Below are 22,775 nucleotides of genomic sequence, written 5' to 3'. Positions count from 1 at the left end.
TCATCTCCCTTCACACATCATCATTGAAAGTTGCTTTATTTCACCGACAGTGAATGCAATCACTTCATTAAAATGAGTTGGTTTTTAACATATTTTTCAAAGGACTAAAGCTATGAAGCCATGGAACATTTTTATGATTCATACCTATAATATTGCAAAGAGTGCTTAATAATGGCCAGATATCAGGTTATTACACCAAGAAATCTTTCATACTGTTAACTAGCAACATATTTTCCAATCATTGCAAGGACGTTGAAAATGGATTTACATTAAAGGATAACATTTCCAACAATCACATGTATGAAGGAAGTATTTCAGAGAGTGGAAGTTTTGTTTCACTACAAACTAATAAGGCTAAGAACTTCTAGATGAAATTTAACCACTAAAGACAATGGATTTTGCAAATGTTTAAACAGAGTTTCTATTTCTGGAGGTCACATATTTGAAAAAATAAGTTTCTGTCTCCTTACCTGTAAGTCTAGTTCTTGACATCTTTGCTTCAGTTCTTCTTTTTCTGCTAGAGCTTCCTGAAGATCTTCCAGGGCTCTTTTCATCTTTAAAAAAATGAAAAAGATTTAATGCATGTTAGATGTATTAAAATTAAGATTATTTTATATGCTCCCCATCTATAAAAGGAAGGGCATATAAGATAAACATGACACAGAAACTAAGGGAACATCCATGCTGCAAAAGCTGACAAACTGTAGACCAGATTCTGAGACTTGCTGTCACAGGGATGTCTGGAAAAAACAAAAAGCCAAAGAAACAATCAATGCAGACAAATACTCTAAGGCGATGTCTATACAGCACCCTAAACTTGAAATAAGCTACACAATTTGTGCTATGTAAATTGTGTAGCTTATTTCGAGTAGATTTCAAAATGAGCTTTTTCAGCATGTGGAGCTGTCTAAATAGAATCATATGCTGAAATAAAGTGCTATTTCAAGGCATCCCTGTTCTTCTCTTGCTATGAGGTGTACAAGGATGCTGGAATTGTGCACCCGTTAGCTCAAAAACTATTTTGAAACAACGAGTACATTTCTTAGACACGGGCAGCTATTTCAGGATATTGCTGTATCCTGAAATAGTGCTCTCCTATGTAGACTTTGCCAAAGATCAGAGTGTCTACCATGGCAGAGAACTGAACCTGAGACTCCAGCATACAAGACTAGAACCCAGGTCACTGAACGTCTTTCCTCTAATATCAACAGGGAGGCCAATGTCATCACAGGGGACGCATCTGAGCTTTTTCTTAGGGAGGAGTGCTTCTAAACTGACGGCAGTTCTACTTCAGGGGCTGCACTCTGGATGTTAAGGTTCACAAAGAACTCAAGTATTTTCCAAAATCAGTCAGCAGTATGCACTCATCTGTATGTCTGAACCTTAATGAAGATTGATAACAGCCTTACGCTTTGCTCTTCCTGTTATATCCCCCCTGCACTCTACTTAGGCAACAGAAATAAAAAATCAGTCTTTTCACATCTTTTAGAAGAGTTAAGTTTGTTAGCACTATTTTACTCAGCCATTCACTGATGTCTAGCACTACAGGAGACGATGAAAGATAAGGAGTTAACTTTACTCTAGTATCAGCATGTTGCTTTATTTTTTGTAAAATACAAGTCTGGGCATTGATTTTTGTAAGCTGGTCTGTGGGAAGCCATCACGGGCTACACAAAGTAAGAAGCAAATTAGTTTGTATAGTTGAAGGACTGAAACTTTTGTTGGAGATGATGGGACAGGTACCTTTGTGTCTATTCTCCAAATTTACAACCATGGTATCATGTGAATAAATTATTTTTGAAACACAACATTATTTTGACTATTGTAAAAAACACAATTACCTGTTGCTCCATTTCATTAGGTGTATCAGATGTGACAGAACTCAGTATTTCTTTGCTCATGAGCTAAAACACAAAATTGCCACACAGATTAAAATAATGCAAACAGATATACTACAGAGCTAGTGAATTTTCTGAGGTTATGTCTAAATCAGAATGATTTGTCAACAGAAGGTTTTGTTGGAAGACCAAACTGCCAAACGGATTGCAAGAGCGATCTGCTCCGTTGACAGAGTGTGGCCAGACTGCCTGGTCACTTTATCACCAAAACGGACAATCAGAAGCACAGCAGACAGGGCTGCCTGGTGTCCCGGAAGCCCTTCTGTCGACAGAAAGCCCCCTGGAATGTCCAGACAAGCTTTTTGTCGACAGATTTCTGCAGACAGAGGCGTTCTTCCTCGCAGGGTACACCTGTTGACAAAAGTGCTGCATTCTGTTGACTTACTGTTGACAGAACATCCCTGGGAATTTGGACGCTCTGCGGGTTTTGTTGGCAAAATGGCTGTTTTGCTGACAAAACCCTCGAGTCTAGACATAGCCTTATTGTATAAGACATTGGATTCCATCTCTCCCCCATTTAGCTTCAGTAGTTGTTAATGTGAAAGCTACCGCAGTTTCCTACATATCTTTGGGACCCCTTACTGAATTAAGGTTAAGTACCTTTGGGGTCTAGTGTATTAAATGAATGGTTATTCCGAGGAGGGAAATGTGACATGACATCTGAGAGTTCAAAGGATTATATCGAAAAGCTGCCAGACAAAAATGGATTTTTGGAACAAGAAGTGTGAAGTGGATTTCCTGGGGAATACCTAGGGAAAGGTTAATACAAATTTCCATCTCTGCACAAAACCTCAGCCTTCTGAAACTAGGCCATAAGGAGTGGGCCATGTCTCTGGATTATCTGTTCCCAGAGGTAGGAGATGAAGGGACCAAAGTACATTAAGAAAGTGAACTACCCAGCCATGGTTCTGAATCTGAGACAGCTCTGAACAGGGCCCTACCAAATTCACGGTCCATTATGGCCAATTTCACAGCCATAGGATATGAAAATTGGTAAATTTCACATTTTCTGCTTTTTAAATCTGAAATTTCAGGGTGTTATAACTTTGGGATCCTGACCCAAAAAGAGATGGGGAAGGGAGTCACAAACTCAAAAAGATATGTAGGGGAGTCACGGGATTGCCACCCCCACATCTGTGCTGTTTTCAGAGCTAGACTCGAAGGGTAGCAACTGCACAGCCTCCTGTAGCTGCTGGAGGTAACATGAGGTACACGTGGGTCAGGTCTGGTCCTTCCACCCATCACCAGAGCAGTTTGCATGGGAGGGACAGATTCTGTTCTTTCCCTGCCCAGTCAGAGGTAGGAAGCTCCCTTTGATGGGGAGCTCCTAGGAAGAAGGGGGTACCAGATTCCTGGGAAAGGGCTTATTTCACAGTTTGTGATGCCTTTTTCATGGCTATGAAAGTAGTAGGGCCCTAGCTATGAACTTTTAACCACAGAGAAAACACAGATGTGTGTTTTGAAGGACTGAAACCTACCACAGCTGGAGTGTGGAGTTGGGGGTTTCTACTGGTAACCTTTCTAGCATGCATGAAAGTTCTTTTATGTTTTATATATTTTCTTCTGTAATACTTTCACATTAGGAATAAAGGCACTTGCTTAGATAAAGCTGTGTGGTAACTTATGGCTGCAAATCATGCATCGGTCATAGCTTCTGAAAACAAAAGCAAAGTGCAGACACTGAATTTTAAATGCTCTCTCTTGCAGGAGATAAAAGTAATGGCAAGGAACCATGAAGCCTGAAAAAAAACATCAGTCATGAGAGAGTGAAATGTGTGGCTTTGCATGAGAGAGGCGATGACAAGGAGCCTAGAGTGGGTGCCCTCCTTGGACCATGGAAGGGGAAAAAAGATGCAGCTGTCCTGAAACTATGACAGCCAGTATTTGAGTACGACATTATTACACTTAACTGTTAATTCAAGATCTACAATAGCCATAAAAATAATTCTGTTCTTATCACAAAAACAGGCATAATAACTTCTTTGGTTAAATGTGGACCCAAATGAAATCAAAGGCAAAACTCTCGTTAATTACAATGAGGACAGAAGTCCACCAATGAGTTTAACCAGCGTTGGCAGCTGTCACTCTCCAGTATTTCTTGGAAGTATTGTCATGGAGGTTTAATATGGAACACTGGATACTATATTTGCTAGCTATCACAGCTAATAAGCTTTGCATCTTACTCAGATCTTCTGATAAAAATGTTATAGTGCTAAACCGAGACTTTAGTCAGAGGAAAAGTCCAATTAATTAAAATGTGAAGTAAACAAAATTCTAATTATCAGAATTATATCTACACAGAAAACCTTAGTACCCTGAAACACAACTCATGTCTTAATTATTAAAACAAAAGATGTGTTACTTTATATACAGGTTGTACTTCTCTGGTCCAGCATCCCTGGGACTTCAGTGGTCTCAAACGAGGGAATTTGCCCCACCACAGGAGCTCAGGCCCCCAGGCTTGTCTGGAGTCGCCCCTCCTGGCTGCCCAGCTCCCTGCCCAAGCTGCCTGGGGGCCTCCACTTAAGCTGTTAATGAATTCCCTACCCCTGACTGACCTCCCCAAGTCACAGAGCTGTCAGTTGGGATTCCTGGCCAGGCTCTCCATTGGGCTCCCTAGCCCCTGCTGGGCTTCCCAGGCAGGACTGCCAGCAGGGCTCTTCGGTCCCACCCAGCTCCCCACAACCACAGTGTTAACAGAGCTCCTTGGCTCCAGCTGGGCTCCCCACACAGTGCTGTCAGCAGGGCTTACCAGCCTAGCCTGATTCCGCACATGGCTGATGGCAAGAATCCTTGCCCATGAACCCAACTGGGCTCCCTGACCCCAGCGCAGCTCCCTGCTTCAGGACTGTCGGTGGGGCTCCCTCCCACAGTTGGGCTCCTAAAGTGGGCTGCAGGCCAGACTCTGAGCAGCTGTGGCTCTCTGGTCCTGATGGGCCACAGGTTTTGCCAGATGAGAGTTTCAACTTGTACTAGATATATTTTCAGTGCACGATAGCTGTCAGAGGAGACTTCAAGTAAAACAGATGTCAAAAAAAGCAGACTTTAAGAGACTCAGAGAACTGGTAAATAAGGTCTCACGGGAAAAAGGAATCCAGGAGAGCTGGTCCCATGCCAAGCTCAGAATAGCTGAAGAGCTGTCATAACTTACACCTGCTTTTAACAGTCCCGTAAGGACGAACTCTCAAAGAAGGACCCTCAGAATAAAGTGTGCTCCGGCACAAGAGATACATTGAGAACTAATAGCACAGAGATGTTTACAAGACACAAGGGGAATGCCCAACTGCCTTCAAGGAAGCTTTCTAGTTCCTTTTTGCGGACTGCTCAGCGCACAACAGCTGAAGATGAAAGAGGGGCAAGATACAAAGAGCCGTCTCTACATATTTACATTCAAGCTTTCCTGTTGAAAGTTTTAGGCTATTTATATATAAATTATTACTTACCTCTTGAATAGCAGCCATAACAACATGTTGAACAGACTCTTCAAGGGTCATTATATTTTGTATATGTTCTGTAATGATAAAAAATAATTGCAATAATTATCATAATATTTACTGTAAAATGGCTTGAAGTGGTATATGTTTTCTCCTTTCCAAGAAGCGGATACCAATTTATACTTAAAAATGTGGTAGTTCTATGACAAAGCATTTCCACAAAATTAATATACATAATTTCAGTGATCCTGACATATTAATAAATATGGTGTAATGCCCTACATATGTAGGGCCAATTCTCCATACATTTACTCACATAATTTCAATGGGTACATCATATGGAAGTTTGCAATATTAGATGCTTGAAGACAAATTGTGCTGAGGTAAGCATATGGCTCAGAGAGAATCTGGCCCTTTGAAGTAACATCCTAGGACTAGAATATTAACCCATAATGTTTTGGACTACTTACTTTGCAAAAAGAAGAAAGAATGACCAGAGCTAAAGCTTTACAATGCAATCTTTTCCACAAAAGCACCTGTTGTTTTATACCACAGACTCATCGTGGAGCATATCAAAAGCTGTAAGTTTGTATTTATGGCATTTTATGACAAGTTAAACTACTATTCAAGACATGAGGGTTCATTTAAACTCAGAAGAGACCAAAATTAAAACTTTCTTGTATGCCTGTTACAAATTTTACAACATATATTAGTAGAATTTAACATCTGGCCTACCACAAGTACTGCTAAATTTACAGTATTTACATAGGAAAGAAAAGCTTTTAAAATACCTACACTTCCAAGGTTTTGCAAGTTTACACTTTATCCTATTATGTTAGCTCTGTTTGGTTTATTTTAGTTCTCAAGTTTTTGGTGGAGAAAAACTTGTTACTGAGCTAGCACATGAAGTGTGGTAGATGCAATGTCACCACTAATGTTTTAATTCTCAATGCATGGTGATAACTTAAGCTATCGATTTTAAACTGTATCCACTTGTAAATGTTATGATGAGCACATATTTCATTATCAATCTGGGATTTTAACTAGCGTAAGTAATAAATCCAAGGAAAGCAATTTTCCAGTCTACCATTAACAACAACAAACAAAAAAAAACAAAGGCAGGCTGAGAACCGCCATGCAGATGTACTTTCTAATATTGTTACTAAAAATCACAAAAATGGCCATACTGGGTTGGATCAAAGGTCCATTTAGCCCAGTATCCTGTATTCTAACAGTGGCAAAAGGCAGCTGCCTCAGATGGAACAAACAGAATCGGCAACCATCAGGAGAACCATCCCAGGTTACCCTTTCCTAGCTTCTGGAAAACAGGCTAGAAAAACCATCCATTCCCATCCTGGTTAATAGCCATGGACAGACCTCTCTTCCATGACGATACCTAGTTCTTTTTTGAACCATGTTATAGTCTTGGCCTGAACAATGTCCTCTGCCAAGAGTTTCACAGGTTGACTATGAAAAAATGTGTGTGTGAAAAAATACTTCCTTTTTGGGGTTTTTTTTTTAAACCTGCTGCCAATTAATTTTATTTGGTGACCCTTACTTCTTTTGGTATGAAAAGGAATAAATACCACTTCTTTATCTACTTTCTCCACACGATTAATGATCTTATAGATGAGTATTTTTACAAACTCCAATTTTAAAGCGTTTATGATAATCATATTGTATGACACTGTAACAGTGTGAGAGGGAGGCCAGGCAAGGCAGAGATTAAACAAGGCCTGTTGGCCCAATTAGCCCCACCATGGTTCACCTGCAGCCAGTGTCAGGCCTGGAGGAGTATAAAAGGAAGGAAGCCAGCCCAGTTTGGGGCTCACTAGCCAAGAGGCAGGAACTGGCTCTGAGGCAGCAGGCCCCAAGCCAGAGCTGCCACCTGGTCACCACTGGAGGGCACAGTCCAGGGTCCTCCCCCAGGCACTGAGGGGAAATGGGGAGTCCCCCCTCAGGAAACCCCTCTACTGCCTTAAGGGAGAACGAGATTCTCAGGGCCACGCCCCAAACTTAACCCATAGACTCCTGGGTGGGGCTGAAGCCCCACCAACAGTCCCTGGCTGGGGGCCTAGCCACTAGGCCACCTGGTCCCAGATACGAACCGCTCAAAGACACATAAGCAGAAAGGTGCAAACATTTAAGCATCAGTTCCCCCTTACTCTGTATGGGTGCTACTATCTGCTATTTCCTATGGTAAGCATTGCCTCAGGAGGCTGTTTGTTCCTAGGTATATCTTCAATAGGTGAAGACAGACTGTACCTTGTTTCTTTTCACAGTTGACTGCACAACCTAAAATAAGCTGCAGTAACCTGCCCAACTCTGTAGGATCTGAATGTTCAGATATCTGATTTAAGTCTGGAACAAGCTCTTCTGGAATCTGCTGACCCAAAAACTGCAAAATAGAAAAGAAAATTAAAATGACAAACTTATGCACCATGAAGATTTAGCATCAACGTACATATACAATCACACAGAAAAATCTGGACTGGGAAACAGACTTGAGAGAAACTGAAGATATTACTAAGGTAAATACAAGCTTGGACAGATAAGGAAGACCTTGGACTCTACTTTGGCTTACTCTACACATATGGAATGGTCAGTCGAATTGCTAAAGGTAGTATATTCAGGTAGCACCAATGAATTAAGGAAATAAAACTGAAGAAAAATAAGAAACCTGAAAAAGAATGCAAAACAGAAGCATGTAATTGCTTTAAAAGAGCTTCCTATGAGAAAAAAGCAACTAAGTGATTAAATATCAAGATTATCCTTGCTTATTTTTTTTTTTTTAAAAAGTCAGGCAAAAATATGCCGACCACTTTACCAAAAGTGGTAAGACTACCCATCAAGCAAAGAGAATCTGTTTTTTAATATTAGTAGAACCTAACAGCACCAGCACAACATGTTTCAAGGATTATTTTCCAACCCAAACACTGAGAAGGCTTAACTCTGATTAGCAGTTAAAGCCAAATAAGGTTGCACACTTCTATTTCCCTTTATAGAGCACTGTGCATGTTTCTAGAGGAGATGCAATTATTAAATATCATAGCAAAGAGGTGGAATCATGTTGTGTAGAATTTCACTTGTGCTGGCTAAACAGGTCTATTGCTAAAAACAATGGACTAGACCAGGGGCCTGCAACCTTGCACTCTGGAACTGCACGTGGCTCTTTAAGGACTTCTTTACGGTTCTCAAAGCTATAATTGCAAAGTAAAAAAATAGCCTTCTTCATTATGTTCAATATTTCAGCGAACATCTAAAAGCCCAACAACGAACAAACGTTGTATAATTCACCCTTTAACATGTGCAGTGCATTGTGGGATGCATGTGCATGCTGTTCTTAAAATAGAGGTTACCAAAATATGGTATGATGTTATTTATTAAGGACCATCTCATATCCACATGCATTGTGGCACTTGAGTTATTGAGTTTATTATTCAATTTAGAAAAAACAGCTTTTCTTTTTTTTTGGTTGCTGACCCCTGGACTAGACAGTGTAGATTTACAAGTGTTACATGCAACAGAACTTCCATTATTTGCTCAAGTCATAGCGTGTTTGAGAAATAACCAACCACTCCATCCAAACAAGTTTTACATATAGAATCAGAACAGTAAACTCTCTTTTATCTGGTATTCAATTAACTGGAACTCTCAGATAACCAGCATAAACATGCCACAGCATGGAAGTACCTCCCAGCCACATCACTGCCAGAGTTCCCCCAACCCCAGATGGCTACCTGAGCCTGCAGCTGCTGGAGTTTCCTGGCCCTGGTGCATTCCTCTAGCCATGGAGCTGCTGGCACACTCCTCCAGCCATAGCCAGCTTCTGAGCCCCAGCTGTCTTCCCAGCCAGGGAGCTGCCATGCACCCCAGAAGTGCTGACGTGTTCTTCCGGCCCCCCACCAGTTTCCCAGTCTCAGAGCTGACAGTGCGCTCCTCCACCCCTGGAGGGCTTGCCAATCCCAGAGCTGCTGGTGCAGTCCTCCGGCCCCTACTGGCTTCCTGGCCCCGGTGCTCCTGTTTTTTCCCCAGCCCCCTTCGGCTTCCTGGCTCTGGAGTTGCCACTCCCCCCAGCCCCAGCCAAGGATCTTGTGTCTTTGTCTCTCCCCAGCTGCCTGTGCCTCCCGAGCTGCTCTCCGTTAACCAGCATATTTTGATATCTGGAAACCTCCCGGACCCTGGGTTGCCGGATATGAAAGACTTTACTGTATTTCTATATTGAGAGAACTTTCATTTATACAATGCTATAGCACACATTTCACAAAAAAAAGTATCATTATAGGGACAGTTTAGAATTATTGTAGAGTCTGGATTAATTTTAGTGAAAAACGGATTCTTTTTCCATACCTCATGATAGTAGTCCATAATTCCTTGTAGAACCTTTTTCAGATTACTGGCCTAACAGTGTATAAAAGACAACAACATTGGTCATATGCATCTATTAAGAAGAGCTATTTTTCTTCAGATTAAAAAACAAAGTTCAACTCAATGCCATTTTATTTTTAATTCGAAAGTCTATACAGTGGTTTTTTATGACAAAAATATAAAATGATGCTGGTACAGATTCAAGATAAGAAAGGCAATGCACAGGAACCACAGAGCATGACAACATATGTTTAAGTCAGTTGCGTACATTTCAAATGTGCTTATTAATTGTTGCTTGTTTCGATCTATCCCAACACTATAAATAGGTAATATCAGATAAACTCAGATCATCATCCCAAGCAGCAGCAAATAACTTTTGCCAGCTTTCATTTTTGGTACCTTTATTCTCCAGTTGTCACCAACATCATCTTTAATACGGCTTAGCCATGATTCATCAAACCAGGCCACATCACTAGAAAAACAATTAAAATGTATTTATTAAACATTAAACAACTTGTCCCCACCACATCAATCCCAATTCCTAGTTGTAATCTTAGTAGGACAGAAAAATATTTTCAATATCACTCTAATTTTTAAATAGGAGTTACCCCACAACAGCTTCAATATTTGAATTATAAAACCTCCCCAATCATCTTTAAAACTTTATGGCTATGTCTACACTAGCCAAAAACTTCGAAATGGCCATGTAAATGGCCGTTTCGAAGTGTACCAATGAAGCGCTCAAATATATATTCAGCGCCTTATTAGCACGCAGGAGGCCACGGCACTTCAAAATTGATGCGGCTCGCCACCGCACGGCTCCTTTTCAAAATGACCCCGGCTACTTTGAAGTCCCCTTATTCCTTTCTGCTCCTAGGAATAAGGGGACTTTGAAGTAGCTGGAGTCCTTTCGAAAAGGAGCCCTGTCTAGACGAGCCACGCGGCGGCGAGCTGCGCAGTGGCGAGCTGCGTCAATTTTGAAGTGCTGCAGCCACCCACATGCTAATGAGGCGCTGAATATGTATTTCAGCACTTCATTAGTAAACTTCGAAATGGCCATTTATATGGCCATTTCGAAGTTTTTGGCTTGTGTAGACACGGCCAATGTGCCAGAAGTTGGGTAAACCCAATAGCAGTACTTCACAAAGATGTGTAGGTTGAATGTTCTATTCATCTCTCTAAAGGAAAGTCAGGGGAGGACTCAAGCACTAATATCCATGGAAATGGTGTCAAAGTGAAACTAATTATGATTTTGTACTCCTGGCACATTCTAATCTGCATCTAGTTCCATGAGTTCTGCTATTGAGAATATAGAAGGAGGCTTTATCCCAGTTAATTGAGAAAACAAAAAATTCATGAAGACACATACAGAAAAGAGAACAGTAGTGATCTTAATGTTTGTATTCCATACTGTCTTTTCTTCTGTGAACAATAAGACACAACAAGATTAAATATATGCTCCTAGAACATTTTCCCATTAGACTGTTCTGTAATAAGAGACACAAGATGTATGAATTAATAGATTTTACTGGACCAAATTCTGCTGGTGAAAGAGACAAGCTTTCAAGATCCTGAGGAGGAACTTTGTAAAATACAAAAGCTTGTCTCTTTCACTAGTGGAAACTGGGCCAGTAAAAGACACTAACTCACCATCTTGTTTCTCTCATATCCTGGGATCAATACAAGAACAATACTGAAAACATATTCTCTAATAAATCCATTTTCCATTGCTTACTAATTCTGATCAATGAGATATGAAGGAAAATCTGCGCTTCACCTATGCTTAAACTAAAAAGAACACTTTCCAAAGGAACAGGATAGAGAAATTTCTGTGAATTGTCTATTCTATCATGTTGTTGATATTCAGTCAGCAATCACCCACCAGCAATACCGTAAGGCCACCTTTTTTGCTCTGTTTGAACACCTGGATAATACAAGATTTGATATGTAACATTTTCTAGGAAGATACACTTTGTTATTTTGGGAATCTGGTACTTTGGAAGGGGAACCTAAATAAGAAATCAAGAGTAATTTGATATACACTCTAAACTTAATTGTCAACTTACATTTGATGAAGTACCTGTGCCATTGCAACACCACTTGTCAAGTCCTGAATTTCTTTGCAGGGTCCTGGAGTATTAAATGTCTGCAACTAAAGAAAGGCAAACAATACGGTTCCAGTTCAATAGAGACAGACAGACATAAGGAATTCAATAAATTTCTCAATTTTTATTTAGCATAGTATGCCTCTTTATTTTAAGTAGAATGGAACATGAAAATCCCTTTCCTCGCCAAAACAGTTTGTAAACTAACACAAACTACTCCTGATCAATTGTTTGACAGAAAAGTATTAAAAGGTGCAAATATGCTGATGTAGGGTTCTTCCATAGTAGCAGTACTCCTATTTCTCATTGTAAACTAAACTCAAATTAATACTCACCAGAGAGAGTGGTGTAACATTTATTTATTTCTTAAATTACATAACAAAGCTTGAGTAATTTTCTTATCATCTGCAAATTTTGCCTCCTCACTTGCCTGCAATTTCTGGGATTGCCTCTGGAGCCTTTTTAGAAAACTCCTAAAAGTTACATACATACCTCCAGCACAGACAGTGAAGACAGATACGGTGTTGCACTAGACATTCTGACATGCACAGTTCTGAATATAGTAGCCAAATTCCTGATCATCTGCTTTGTGCAATCTTACTGTTGTTACAGAGTCACAGATAACACTGCTGCAGCTCCATGCTCTGAATGGTCTCTAATTAATTTCTGAGAATAGTTTAAGGTGCTGATTTCAATTCATAAAGCTGTAAAACATGCAAGGATGCAGTTCCCTTACAGACTTCTCTACGGATAATATCAAAATTGTGCCAGTAAATGAATCTTGATCTTGGAATTTGCTTTTGCCATCCATTCTCCAAAACATTGATTTGCTGGCCTTTGAATAATACTGATTCATTCATGTATTCCCCCCGTGAGTTGAAGAGATAAGATTATTTAGGTAGGGATGATGTGGCACCTTCTTTCAAACTGTGAGAGCAGTGCACTGTTATGTGCTGTGTTTTACAAAGACTGTGTGCCCAGAACATTATATTTTGTGTTTAAGTCAAAATAAGCAGACAGAAGACAGGTCAAGAACAAAGAGGACACAAGTGGAACATTTGCTATTAAGATGTGGTTCTCATCGTAAAGTACAACAGGTAGGAAAGCAAAAAGTCACTACACCCTGGTAGCATAAAAAGGAAGTTAAGTAGCCCTGAAAGTGGTAGAATACTGTCTCAGTTTGTAAGTGAGCAGCCCTTAACACACAGCAGCCCAACACAAGGAGGGACTGAGAAGGCTAGGAGTCACACACAGGCAAATCTGAGTTCAGGTTGGAAGAACAGAATTTTTAGTTTATGGGCATTAATGCCTAAAGATTGCCATTCACATCAATCTGCCATACCACTTTACTTCTGTAAACATCTTCAACCCCTTGTTTAAGCAAGGCCTTAATGAACCTTCTGACATGTAGTACTATTTTATTCACGCTGGTATCTCCTGGAATAGAAACAGGTATAAGGATTAAGAGGAATGCTAATCACAAAGAACTTGCTCTCTGTTCTTCTCTGTGTCCAGGGTCGCTTTTTAATAGTGCTGAAAAACATAGGCAACCAACAGAATCTACTTCTGTTATGAGGCTATGCTCACTTTTGCCTGAGAGCTCTGTGTGTGTGTGTGTGTGTGTGTTGCTAAGTATGCCATTTGATTTGCTTACAGGTGTGCTAATATACAATCAGTTTGGTGTAAGAGCAGCCTAGTGAGGTGCATACTTCTGTAACGTGTTTTTAAACTCATCATTGCTGGTAATCAGAATATGAAACTAAATATCAAGATTTTTAGTTTAATATTATACAGATCTGAGCAACTTTCTGAAATGCACAGGCTGATTTTGGACCTCTGAAGACAATGGAGGTTTGCAATTGACTTCGATGGAAGCAGGTCAGCATCCTTCATTTTTTGTAATACAATCATTTATAGAAAAGTGCCATGAACTTTGCCAGACAGATACTGTGAAGAGAAATATAGCCTGGCAAAAGTCTATCCCCCAGCCCACAGGAAGCATAAAGCCACTGCAGTTCATAGATAATTTCCAACAGACTGCTGCAAGCTAGACCATATAGGAACAGCTCTCACTTGTGCTGGATCCTATTTCAGCACCCAGTACAAACCAGAATCCAACTTAAATCACCTTTGCTCCCCACCCCATTGGTTGCATCAAAAGATTTCTGCCTTAGAAGCATAATTTTAGGTTGACTCATTGCATAAGTTTTGAAGGATGCATTACACATCTTATGAGATAATTCTTAATGCCTTTTCTACTAAGATGTCACACGCTCCACAACCAAACAGTCACCTCTTCTTTTTTTTTAAAGTAGGACATACTCCTATCTAGCTATCATGTAAGTTTCTAGCTTTCTGTACTTGGATGAAAAGAAAAAAATAATTTTTGCCAGAGGATCTAAACTGGAGGTTCTGCAGCTGCTACCATGGCTATATTAGCTATGAATGCAGGTTCTGCACGTTTAGCCTCCAAAGAGATTTTGAATAAAAATGTTTCCAGTATTTTTTTTAATTACAAGTGGAAGAAAATATAAAATTGGGCTTTAAGAAAATGCCATTCAACCATTCACACAAGGGAAGTCAATACCGTGAATATTTATCAATCCCAATGGCTGAAACTACAAGCAAAGTATATCTTAAAATAAGGATTTCTTCCCCAGAGGCAGCTATTCAATAGTCTTTTATGGAGAATGTATCTGAGTCGTCTTCTGCATCTGTGGGGAACCAAATAAAATTTTAAGATTACAACTATCATATAATCTAAATAAATCTCTTGATGATCATTTTACAAAACCCAGAAAGATGGCTTGAATATGGTGATCAATCTCACCTATCAGAATTATTCCACACCTGCAATACCATTCACTGGAACTTGAGAAGATGAAATAGCTCTTCTAGTTATTTAAGACTTTTTTCTCCTTTGTTTAAAAAGGGTAGAAGGAACACTTGCAGGCTTGGCTAATAGCTATTTCCTTAGGTACTTACCAAGGCCACGTAACTTTGGGATCACAAGATTTAAGTTTTACATGTTTTGCTTGAAAAAACCTTCAAAAAGACATAATAAGTGTGCATATTAAACAGAGGGGGAAAAACACATTTTCTAGCAACAGAACTAGGAAAGTAGGTTACCAACTATGGCGTGATCCTGAGTCTCTGACTCCTTCCTATGTGATGTAAACACACTCATGCTTAGCTGAAGATACATAAGCAGTCTAACTGAGACAATGGAATTACATATGTGTGGGGTTGCCAACTTTCTACTTCCAGAAAACTGAACAGTCTTGCCAAGCCTCCAGCCCTGCTCCTCCTTGGAAGCCCTTCCCACACTGTCCGTTCTGCAAGGTCAAGCCCTCTACTCAATCACTCACTCCTTCTTCCCACCCTCTATCTTGCCCCCTCTCCCCACCCTCACTCATTTTACTGGGGTGTACCAGGAGTTGTGGTAAGGGCTCCAGTTGTGGTGCACCAGGGATTGTGGTGAGGGATCTGTGGTGGGGCTAGGGATGAGGGCTTCAGAATGTGGAAAAGAGGTCTCAGGGCTGTGGCAGAGGATTGGGGTGCATGGGGAGGGATGAGGGTTACTGCTTGGGGTATAGACTGAGGTGGGACTCAGGCAGAGAGGCTTAGGATATAGAAAGATGCCCTGGGTTGAGACCAAGAGATTTGGAGAGCGGGAGGGAGATCGGAGCTGCGTCAGGGGACTGAGGTGAGGGATGAGGGTTCCAGCTGGGTGGGGGGGGGAGGTTCAGATTTTGGGATGGATGCAGAAGATTGTTTCAGGCTGGGATTAAAGGGTTTGTTTGGAGGGCAGGAGGATTGGGGCAGGGGAGGGTGATGGACAGTACTTACCTCAAGTAGCGCCCAGAAGCAGCGGCATGTCCCCATTCCAGTTCCTAGACCGAGGCAGGGTTAAGGGGCTCTGAACGCTAGCCCATATGCAGACACTACACCTCTGCATCTCCCAGTGGCCATGATTCCTGGCCAATGGAAGTTGTAGAACTGTCCCTTGGGGTAGTGGCAGCATGCAGTGCCCCTGGCTGTCCGTCCTAGTAGAGGCCAGAGTGGGGACATGCTGCCGTTTCTGGGAGCAATGTTACCTATTAATTTTTTCCATCCATGTGTGGAATAAATTTTGTTATGTGTACTAAGACACACGCAGATGTGCACCCCCAACAGAAACACATGCTGCCAGCTGTGGGTGGCTACCGGCATCTGCAAATCAGCTGGATGTCACCTGAATCTCTCCTAGGTGGTTGTCCAAGCACTCATCTTACAGGCAACACTGGAGCCAAGGCAGGCTGGGAGCCTGCCTTAACCCCACTGTGCTGCTGACATTAAAGTAATTGACTGGTCAATAGCAATGACAGGAGCCACCACATTCTCTCTTTGACTGGGCATTCTAGTCGACGACTGGACACCTGGCAATCTTAAGACATGCACATAAAGTGAAGTATATGTCTATGCAGGACTGAAGCATGAATATTACTTGGACATTTTAAAGGCACGTTGGTGCTTTGGATGTATGTATTTGTCCAGCGTCTATTTTTCATAAAATTCTGCTCTGTTATTGGGGTGTAAATCTGAAGTAATTCTATGTAAAATCATAATTTGGCCACATGCCTCCTCTGACAAAAAGCAAAATGCTAAGGGAAATTCAACTGCTTTAGTATATTAAGGATCTATCTAGACACTATCATTTCAAGTGCTTATATACTTAACACACTGACACAGGTATCCATGATGCAGTCTGCTCTAAAGATAGCATCCCCCAGCTGCTGCTGCAGATATTGTTTCCGTTCTTATCACTGTGGAAAGTACTATGATTACCCTAACAGGAAAGAAATAAAGGATCCCTTTCTGGGAACTAAATTCAGAAAATCTAAGTCTGAGAACTAGTGTGAAAGTAATAGTGTCAGACTACAAAAATTCAGTTTCTCTCGACCCCGTACATATTTGATCTTAATTTGGCTCAGCTAACATTTTGATATTTGAAGATGCAGTATTCCATGGCACAGCACCCTGGAGAACATACTAATTCTGTGATGCCTTTGAAATATCTAAAAGGCATCCACTAGGTACACATATTAGTTAACACACCTCAGTCACCTTTTCCCCTCCCCCACTGGAGGATGCGCATTTATGCTACAGGGGCTGAATCAATAAAAATGCATAACCAAAAGAAAGATTATGAATAAACTGAACATCTCTTTGCAGCACTCATCACAATGCAAGCCACTTAAGTTTCTCCCTCATGACTACCTATACTAGATAAATTACAAGCAGTCCTGTAGCACCCTAAAGACTAACAAATATATTAGGTCATGAGCTTTCATAGCTCAGATCTGTTTCTTCTTCTACTGCAATCATTTGAAGCAGCAGGCCATACCTATAAAAGCTCATGACCTAATATATTTGTTAGTATTTAAGGTTCTACAGGACTGCTTGTTACTTGTGAAGCTAAAGACTAACACAGCTACCCCTCTGTGTCTGCTTAGAGCAGGGGTGGCCATCATGTGGCCCATGGGCCAAATCCCACCTGCAGAGCCTTTTCATCCAGCCCACAGAACTGGCAGCAGCACCTTTTTGAAAGCTGGCTGTGGGGCAAGTGGTCAGCAACATGCAGCTCTGGAGCCACATGCGGCTCTTTAAGGAGACGTTTGCCGTTCTGAATACTGCAGCCACTGACGACTCCTCCTCCAGCTCCCTACCCTGCCCAGTTGAAATAATGGAACTCAGTGTAATTGGTTTAACAGCTGGCTGGAGGGATCCGGCCCTTAAACCGATTAAACTGAGTCCCATTATTTCAGAGCAGCAGGGCAGGGAGCTGTCCATGCTGTATGTGGGGGAAGGCAGTAGGAGGGATGAGAAGAGCCATGCAGGAGCTAAAGAGGAGGCAGTGGCCCAGTGAAAGTGCTGGAGCAGCAGTGTGTGGAGCTCCTGTGTGTGAGGGGGAAGGGTCTGGTGCTGTGAGGGGTTAAGACTGGAGGTGGAGGGGTGCAGTTTGGGGCTATTTTGTATTCAGCCCCAACAATAATGTAAAAAATTGTCACGTGGCCCCAGATAGAAAAAGGTTGGCCACCCCAACTTAGAGTAACTGAAGCCACTTAAAATTACAGATAATAATAGCTCACAGGTCTCTTAATTAGTCCATCAAATACAAAGAATCATACCTCCACACTGCTATTTTGGAAGAGAATACAGTACAAAGCATAGTTATGGAAAATTAAAGTTGCGCTGACCATAGTAGCATATGGCTATTAATACCATTAAGCTCTCACTGACTTATGAGTTAAATCAAGCAATGTAATAAGATGTCAGACCAGAAAAACAAAATTAATATAACACCATACATATGCCCATATATACACTCTGAAATTGAAATATATAAACAACTGGAAACCTGAACATACAGGGCATGATTCCAATTTTCACTGAGCCCCTTTTACACATTGCTCTAGCAGTTTAAACAGACCCTAATGTAGAAATAAGCTCTAATTAAGCTTATTTTAAGATCCCTCGGCATGATTAGACCTGTATAAAGCAACCAAGGGATAAACGAGAGTTAGACCCATAATGTCCAAAGCAGTACTAATAAAAACAAGTTAGATAACCCTGTTTCTAGGCTAAGAAAAAATTCTGGAATCTGGATATATGCTCAAGTTGCTCTTATCTGAGCTACAGGAAGGCTTAGAACAGGCTATATTTATTTTTATATTAATAGAAAAATTTTAAAAAGATAGGCAAAGGAAAGGCAGAGTGAGAAAAGATACAGAATTTATTTTTGGACATGTTGAACATGTGAAACACTATGCACGTGCTAGCAGAAAAAATGTGAAAAGCTATTTTACAAGAATTTGAATTCCATGACACTTTAATAAAAATACCTACATGTTTACAAATACTTCACTACTTATATGCATGTACACATTTTGAATTTGTTGGTGTGAGTTAAGCAGTGGGATTCTGCTTCCTATACGTACTGCTAAACCATTTTTTTAAAAAAAAAAATCACTGAATTTTTAAATTACTTCATTCCTCTCACTTGGCACCCACAAATTAGCTAGTATTTCTAAACAAAGCTTCTGGGTCAGATAACCCTGGTACAACCCAACACCAGCTTTATAGGATTCGCACTTCTCATCTCTCAAGTTTTGGTACAGTACCATTCCACCATAAATCTTCTGACAAGGCCACTTTGAACCTACAAGTCCTGAACCAGAGAAGCAAGAAATCAGCCAAAACATGAGTAAAATGGAAGGGGAATGTTCAATTTTGATTAATTAATTTGTCTGCCACACACATAGCCCTGAAAATGTTGAAGAGTTTGAGGACCAGTGTACTAAATGTTAGAAGATCTTACATTTTTGCTTTTGTCAATTTAAGCCTGCAATTTAAGTTCTAATTAGGTCTAAATTTTCTTTTATTGTTTTGTTAATAATTTAACAGGTTTCCAAATCAAAGCTAATGCTAAAAAAATAGAGAGATCAGACCCACTAGATATTGGTATCTGCGAATGGTCAAACTTGCCCACTGCTTCAAAATGATTATCACCACAACTTGCTGGTTACAAGAATGTCACTTGGATCTTAAACAAATGAGAACAATTTTTCTACCAGAAAAAATTCAGTTACAGTTAATTTGCTTCTTAATCCAGGCACAAGCATAACCAGCCTTGTGGATGGGGAGAAGTGGACATGCGGTAGATACATTCTGAGTTTTATAAGGTTTTTGATACTGTCTCATGCAACTGTCTCAGAAACAAATTAGGGAAATACAACCCAGATGGAGCAACTATTAAGTGCACATATAACTGGCAAACTGATAGTTCTCAAGCTGGAAGGGCATATCACACAGGACCCCCAGGGAACAGTTCTGGGACCGGTTCTCTTCAATAGCTTCATCAATAATTCAGACAAGTATATAGAGGGTACATATATAAAATCTGTAGACAATACCAATCTGGAAGGAGTTTAAAGTGCTTTAGCGGGCATGATTAAAATTCAAAATGTTCAGCCAAACGGGAGAAATAGTCTGAAGTAAATAGGATGACTTTCAACAAAGACAAATGCAAAGTGCTCCACGGAGGAAGGAAGTCAGTTGCACATATACAAACAATGGGAACTGACAGCCTACAACGAAGTACTGCAGAAAGGAATGTAGGGGTGATAGTGAATCACAAGAGAAATAGAAGTCAACACTGCTGCAAAAATATAAGTCTCATTCTGGGACTGTATTAGTGGGTGTGTTGTAAGAAAGACATGAATTCTTCCACTCAATTAAAGGCCTAGAAAACAATGACAGATGAGGACCAATTAGAAAAAAAGGGGTTTAGTCTGGAAAAGAGAAGACAGAGAGGGGACATGAGAACCGTCTTCAAGTACATATAAGGTTTATTCCAAGGAGGAGAGAGAAAAAATGTTCTCCTTAAACTCTGAGGATAGGACAAGTAGCAATGAGGTTAAATTACTAAAAGGGAGGGTTAGGTTTGACATTAGGAAAAACTTCCTATTGGGGTGGTTAAGCAATCGAATAAATTGCTTAGGGATGTTGTGGAATCTCCATCACTGGACATTTTTAAGAGCATATTAGACAAACGCCCATCAGGGATGGTCTAAATCAGTGCTCCACAACTGGTATGCTGAAAATTGTGTGCCACAGAGCAGCGTTTAGTGTGCCTTGGACCTGCACACAAGAGTGCCATCCTCTATTTCATACACATACCCCACCACTTGGTGGGAGAAATGCATGGCAGAAGCAGCAGCTCTGGGGCGGTGGCTCTGGTGAGTTGCTGGCATTGAATTAAAGCAGCAGTGGGGCTGGGGGTGTCTGGCTCTGGGTTATAATGGGGAGTTGGAGGTGCCTGATTCTAAAGAAGGGGAGGAGATTGGGTTAGAATAGGGGATATAGATTGGGTGTGCCATGAAATTATAATGAGTGCTGAAGTGTGCCACAAGGTGATAAAGGTTGCTGAGCACTGGTCTAAATAATACTTAATTCTACCATAAGTGCACGGGACTGGACGAGATGACCTCTCAGGGTCCCTTCCAGTCCTATGAGTCTATGATTCCAAGATTTCACTCCCAATTTTCTACAGACTTGATTATTAGATCTGAAATGTAAGCACTAGCAGTATTTTTCCCCTATGCACATTAAAAGGGCACAAAAACACTCCAATAAAACATGATCCTTTCTGATGCATCATTCAGAGGTCTGCAGTCTTTTACCATAATCAAGAAGTTGGTAAAATAACATGTAAAGTTTGATTCCTGTTTCTTGTCACTGAATAGTTAAAAGGAAAGAGGCTATTTGTTGTTTGTTTTTTAATGTCACACAAAACTACAGGCATTTTAGACAAGATGGCTGCAGATCTCTGGCAACTTAAATATTGGAGCAGATTTGGCATAAGTAACACTCAATTGTAGACAGAAACTGAAAAGAGAGAAGTAGACTAAAAGGATGGAGGAGAGAAGGAGAATTAATTTTGAACTATGACTCTCCTCATCTAGGGTGTAAACTGTTTATATGTTTAAGAAACACATTTACAATCTCCATTTTTTAAACAATGTCACATGAGAGGAAGTTTTATTTTAACAAAAGCTTTAGCTATAGATGTTTTATTAAGACACAGAACTGCACAATCTGTCATCAGAAGGAGGGAGATTGCTTAAATGTGAACCTGAGAACTAAGGCATCATTCCCCTGCTGATGGACACATGCAAGAGCAGATCAGCCTCTTCAATCACACCCTCATAAACTAGACCAAGGTCAGCTGTTGTAAAAAGTGGCAAACACAAAATTCCAGATGCCACAGATTGAGTGCCTGGAGTTAAAACCAAACCTGAAATCAGGTCAAAGCACGAGAAAAGAGCTTAATGCTTCCAGGATGCTGATAAAGGACAATCCTACCCTTTAGGGATTTAAAGCCGCACTGTGAAACTAACATGACATTGAACGATGGTGAGTGACAGTGAGAAGATCTGGGAGGGTTGCTTGGACTGGCCACTTAGCTAAAGCATGTGCACCTAAATTTTTTTTTTTTTTGGCCTAGAGGAGAGCCTGGAAACTAATAACTAGCTCTGCGCTGGTATTTCCAGCTTCCGTCACATTACAAAAGGCACAGTGTCATAACCAAACACTCAGCCTGTTGTCGGTGTGGGCGGGAGGGTGCACTCTACAGGGGGTGCACGCAGGGAGGCGCTTGCAGGGACATGGGAGGCAGACTGCACTGCACAGGACCGAGGGATCCAAGAAAGGAGGCATTTTAGAAAGAAACGCCCCCGGGGGGCGGACGGGTACAGGAGCCACGCGTGACGGAGCCGAGCCACGCTGGGTGGCGCTCGGATGCCCAGCCATGGGCAGGAAATGGCAGCGAGTTGCGGCGCGGGCGTTACACAAGACTCGAGCCAGGAGCAATGATACAGCGCGGGGATCGCGCTCCAGGGCTCCGAATCGGCTTGCGCTGTCCAGCGGGGCCGGGGGTGACCACGGGGGGGCAGGTGCGCGGGCGGGAGGCTGTCACAGGGGCACCTGAGGCGAAGCGAAGGGGGTCTATAAGGAGCAGTCATATAGCGTAGCGAGCCGCCCTCGTCGGAGGGGTCAGGCCGCGCAGCCCCGCGCTCACTCACCCAGAGCATGAGACTGTCGCAGAGCAGCAGCTCGCTGGACTTCGCCTCCATAGCGGCAGCGGCGGCGGCGGCGGCGGCCTCTTCCGCGCACAGGCCGGCTCCCCTCTGTCAGGAGCGCTAGTGCTACGTAACCAGCTCAATACACAGACCTCACTTACGCCCAAAACAATGCGTAGCTTACGTGACAACTGCCGTCCCCGGCCAAAGCTACTACGCCTCTCTCTCACCAACGCTCCCGCCCACTAGCCGGGAACATGACTGGCATAGGAATCCTCCAATCATGGGGAGGGAGGGCGGAGTCGGGGTTTGCACCAATCAGAGGCGGGAAGGGTTAGGCCAAAGGGT

General features: G+C 41.6%; 1 protein-coding gene across 1 annotated transcript in view; it reads right to left on the bottom strand.

Annotated features, from left to right (window-relative positions):
* The window catches only part of HOOK1 (hook microtubule tethering protein 1), a 56,089-nt gene extending 33,521 nt beyond the window's left edge, over positions 1-22,568 (bottom strand). Inside the window, exons 1-8 of the mRNA XM_075002241.1 lie at positions 22,431-22,568; positions 11,767-11,852; positions 10,100-10,172; positions 9,683-9,733; positions 7,598-7,730; positions 5,342-5,409; positions 1,842-1,904; positions 471-554 (exon numbers count right to left, since the gene is read on the bottom strand). Of these exons, the coding sequence (XP_074858342.1) occupies positions 471-554; positions 1,842-1,904; positions 5,342-5,409; positions 7,598-7,730; positions 9,683-9,733; positions 10,100-10,172; positions 11,767-11,852; positions 22,431-22,481 (609 nt within the window). The 5' untranslated portion in view covers positions 22,482-22,568. The remainder of the gene's footprint in view (positions 1-470; positions 555-1,841; positions 1,905-5,341; positions 5,410-7,597; positions 7,731-9,682; positions 9,734-10,099; positions 10,173-11,766; positions 11,853-22,430) is intronic.
* Positions 22,569-22,775: the final 207 nt, after the last annotated feature.

The sequence above is a fragment of the Carettochelys insculpta genome, chromosome 9 (genome assembly GCF_033958435.1).
Source record: "Carettochelys insculpta isolate YL-2023 chromosome 9, ASM3395843v1, whole genome shotgun sequence".
Taxonomy (NCBI): Eukaryota; Metazoa; Chordata; order Testudines; family Carettochelyidae; genus Carettochelys; species Carettochelys insculpta.
The sequence above is the reverse complement of the archived record's forward strand: the minus strand, read 5'-3'. Positions and strand labels throughout refer to the sequence as shown.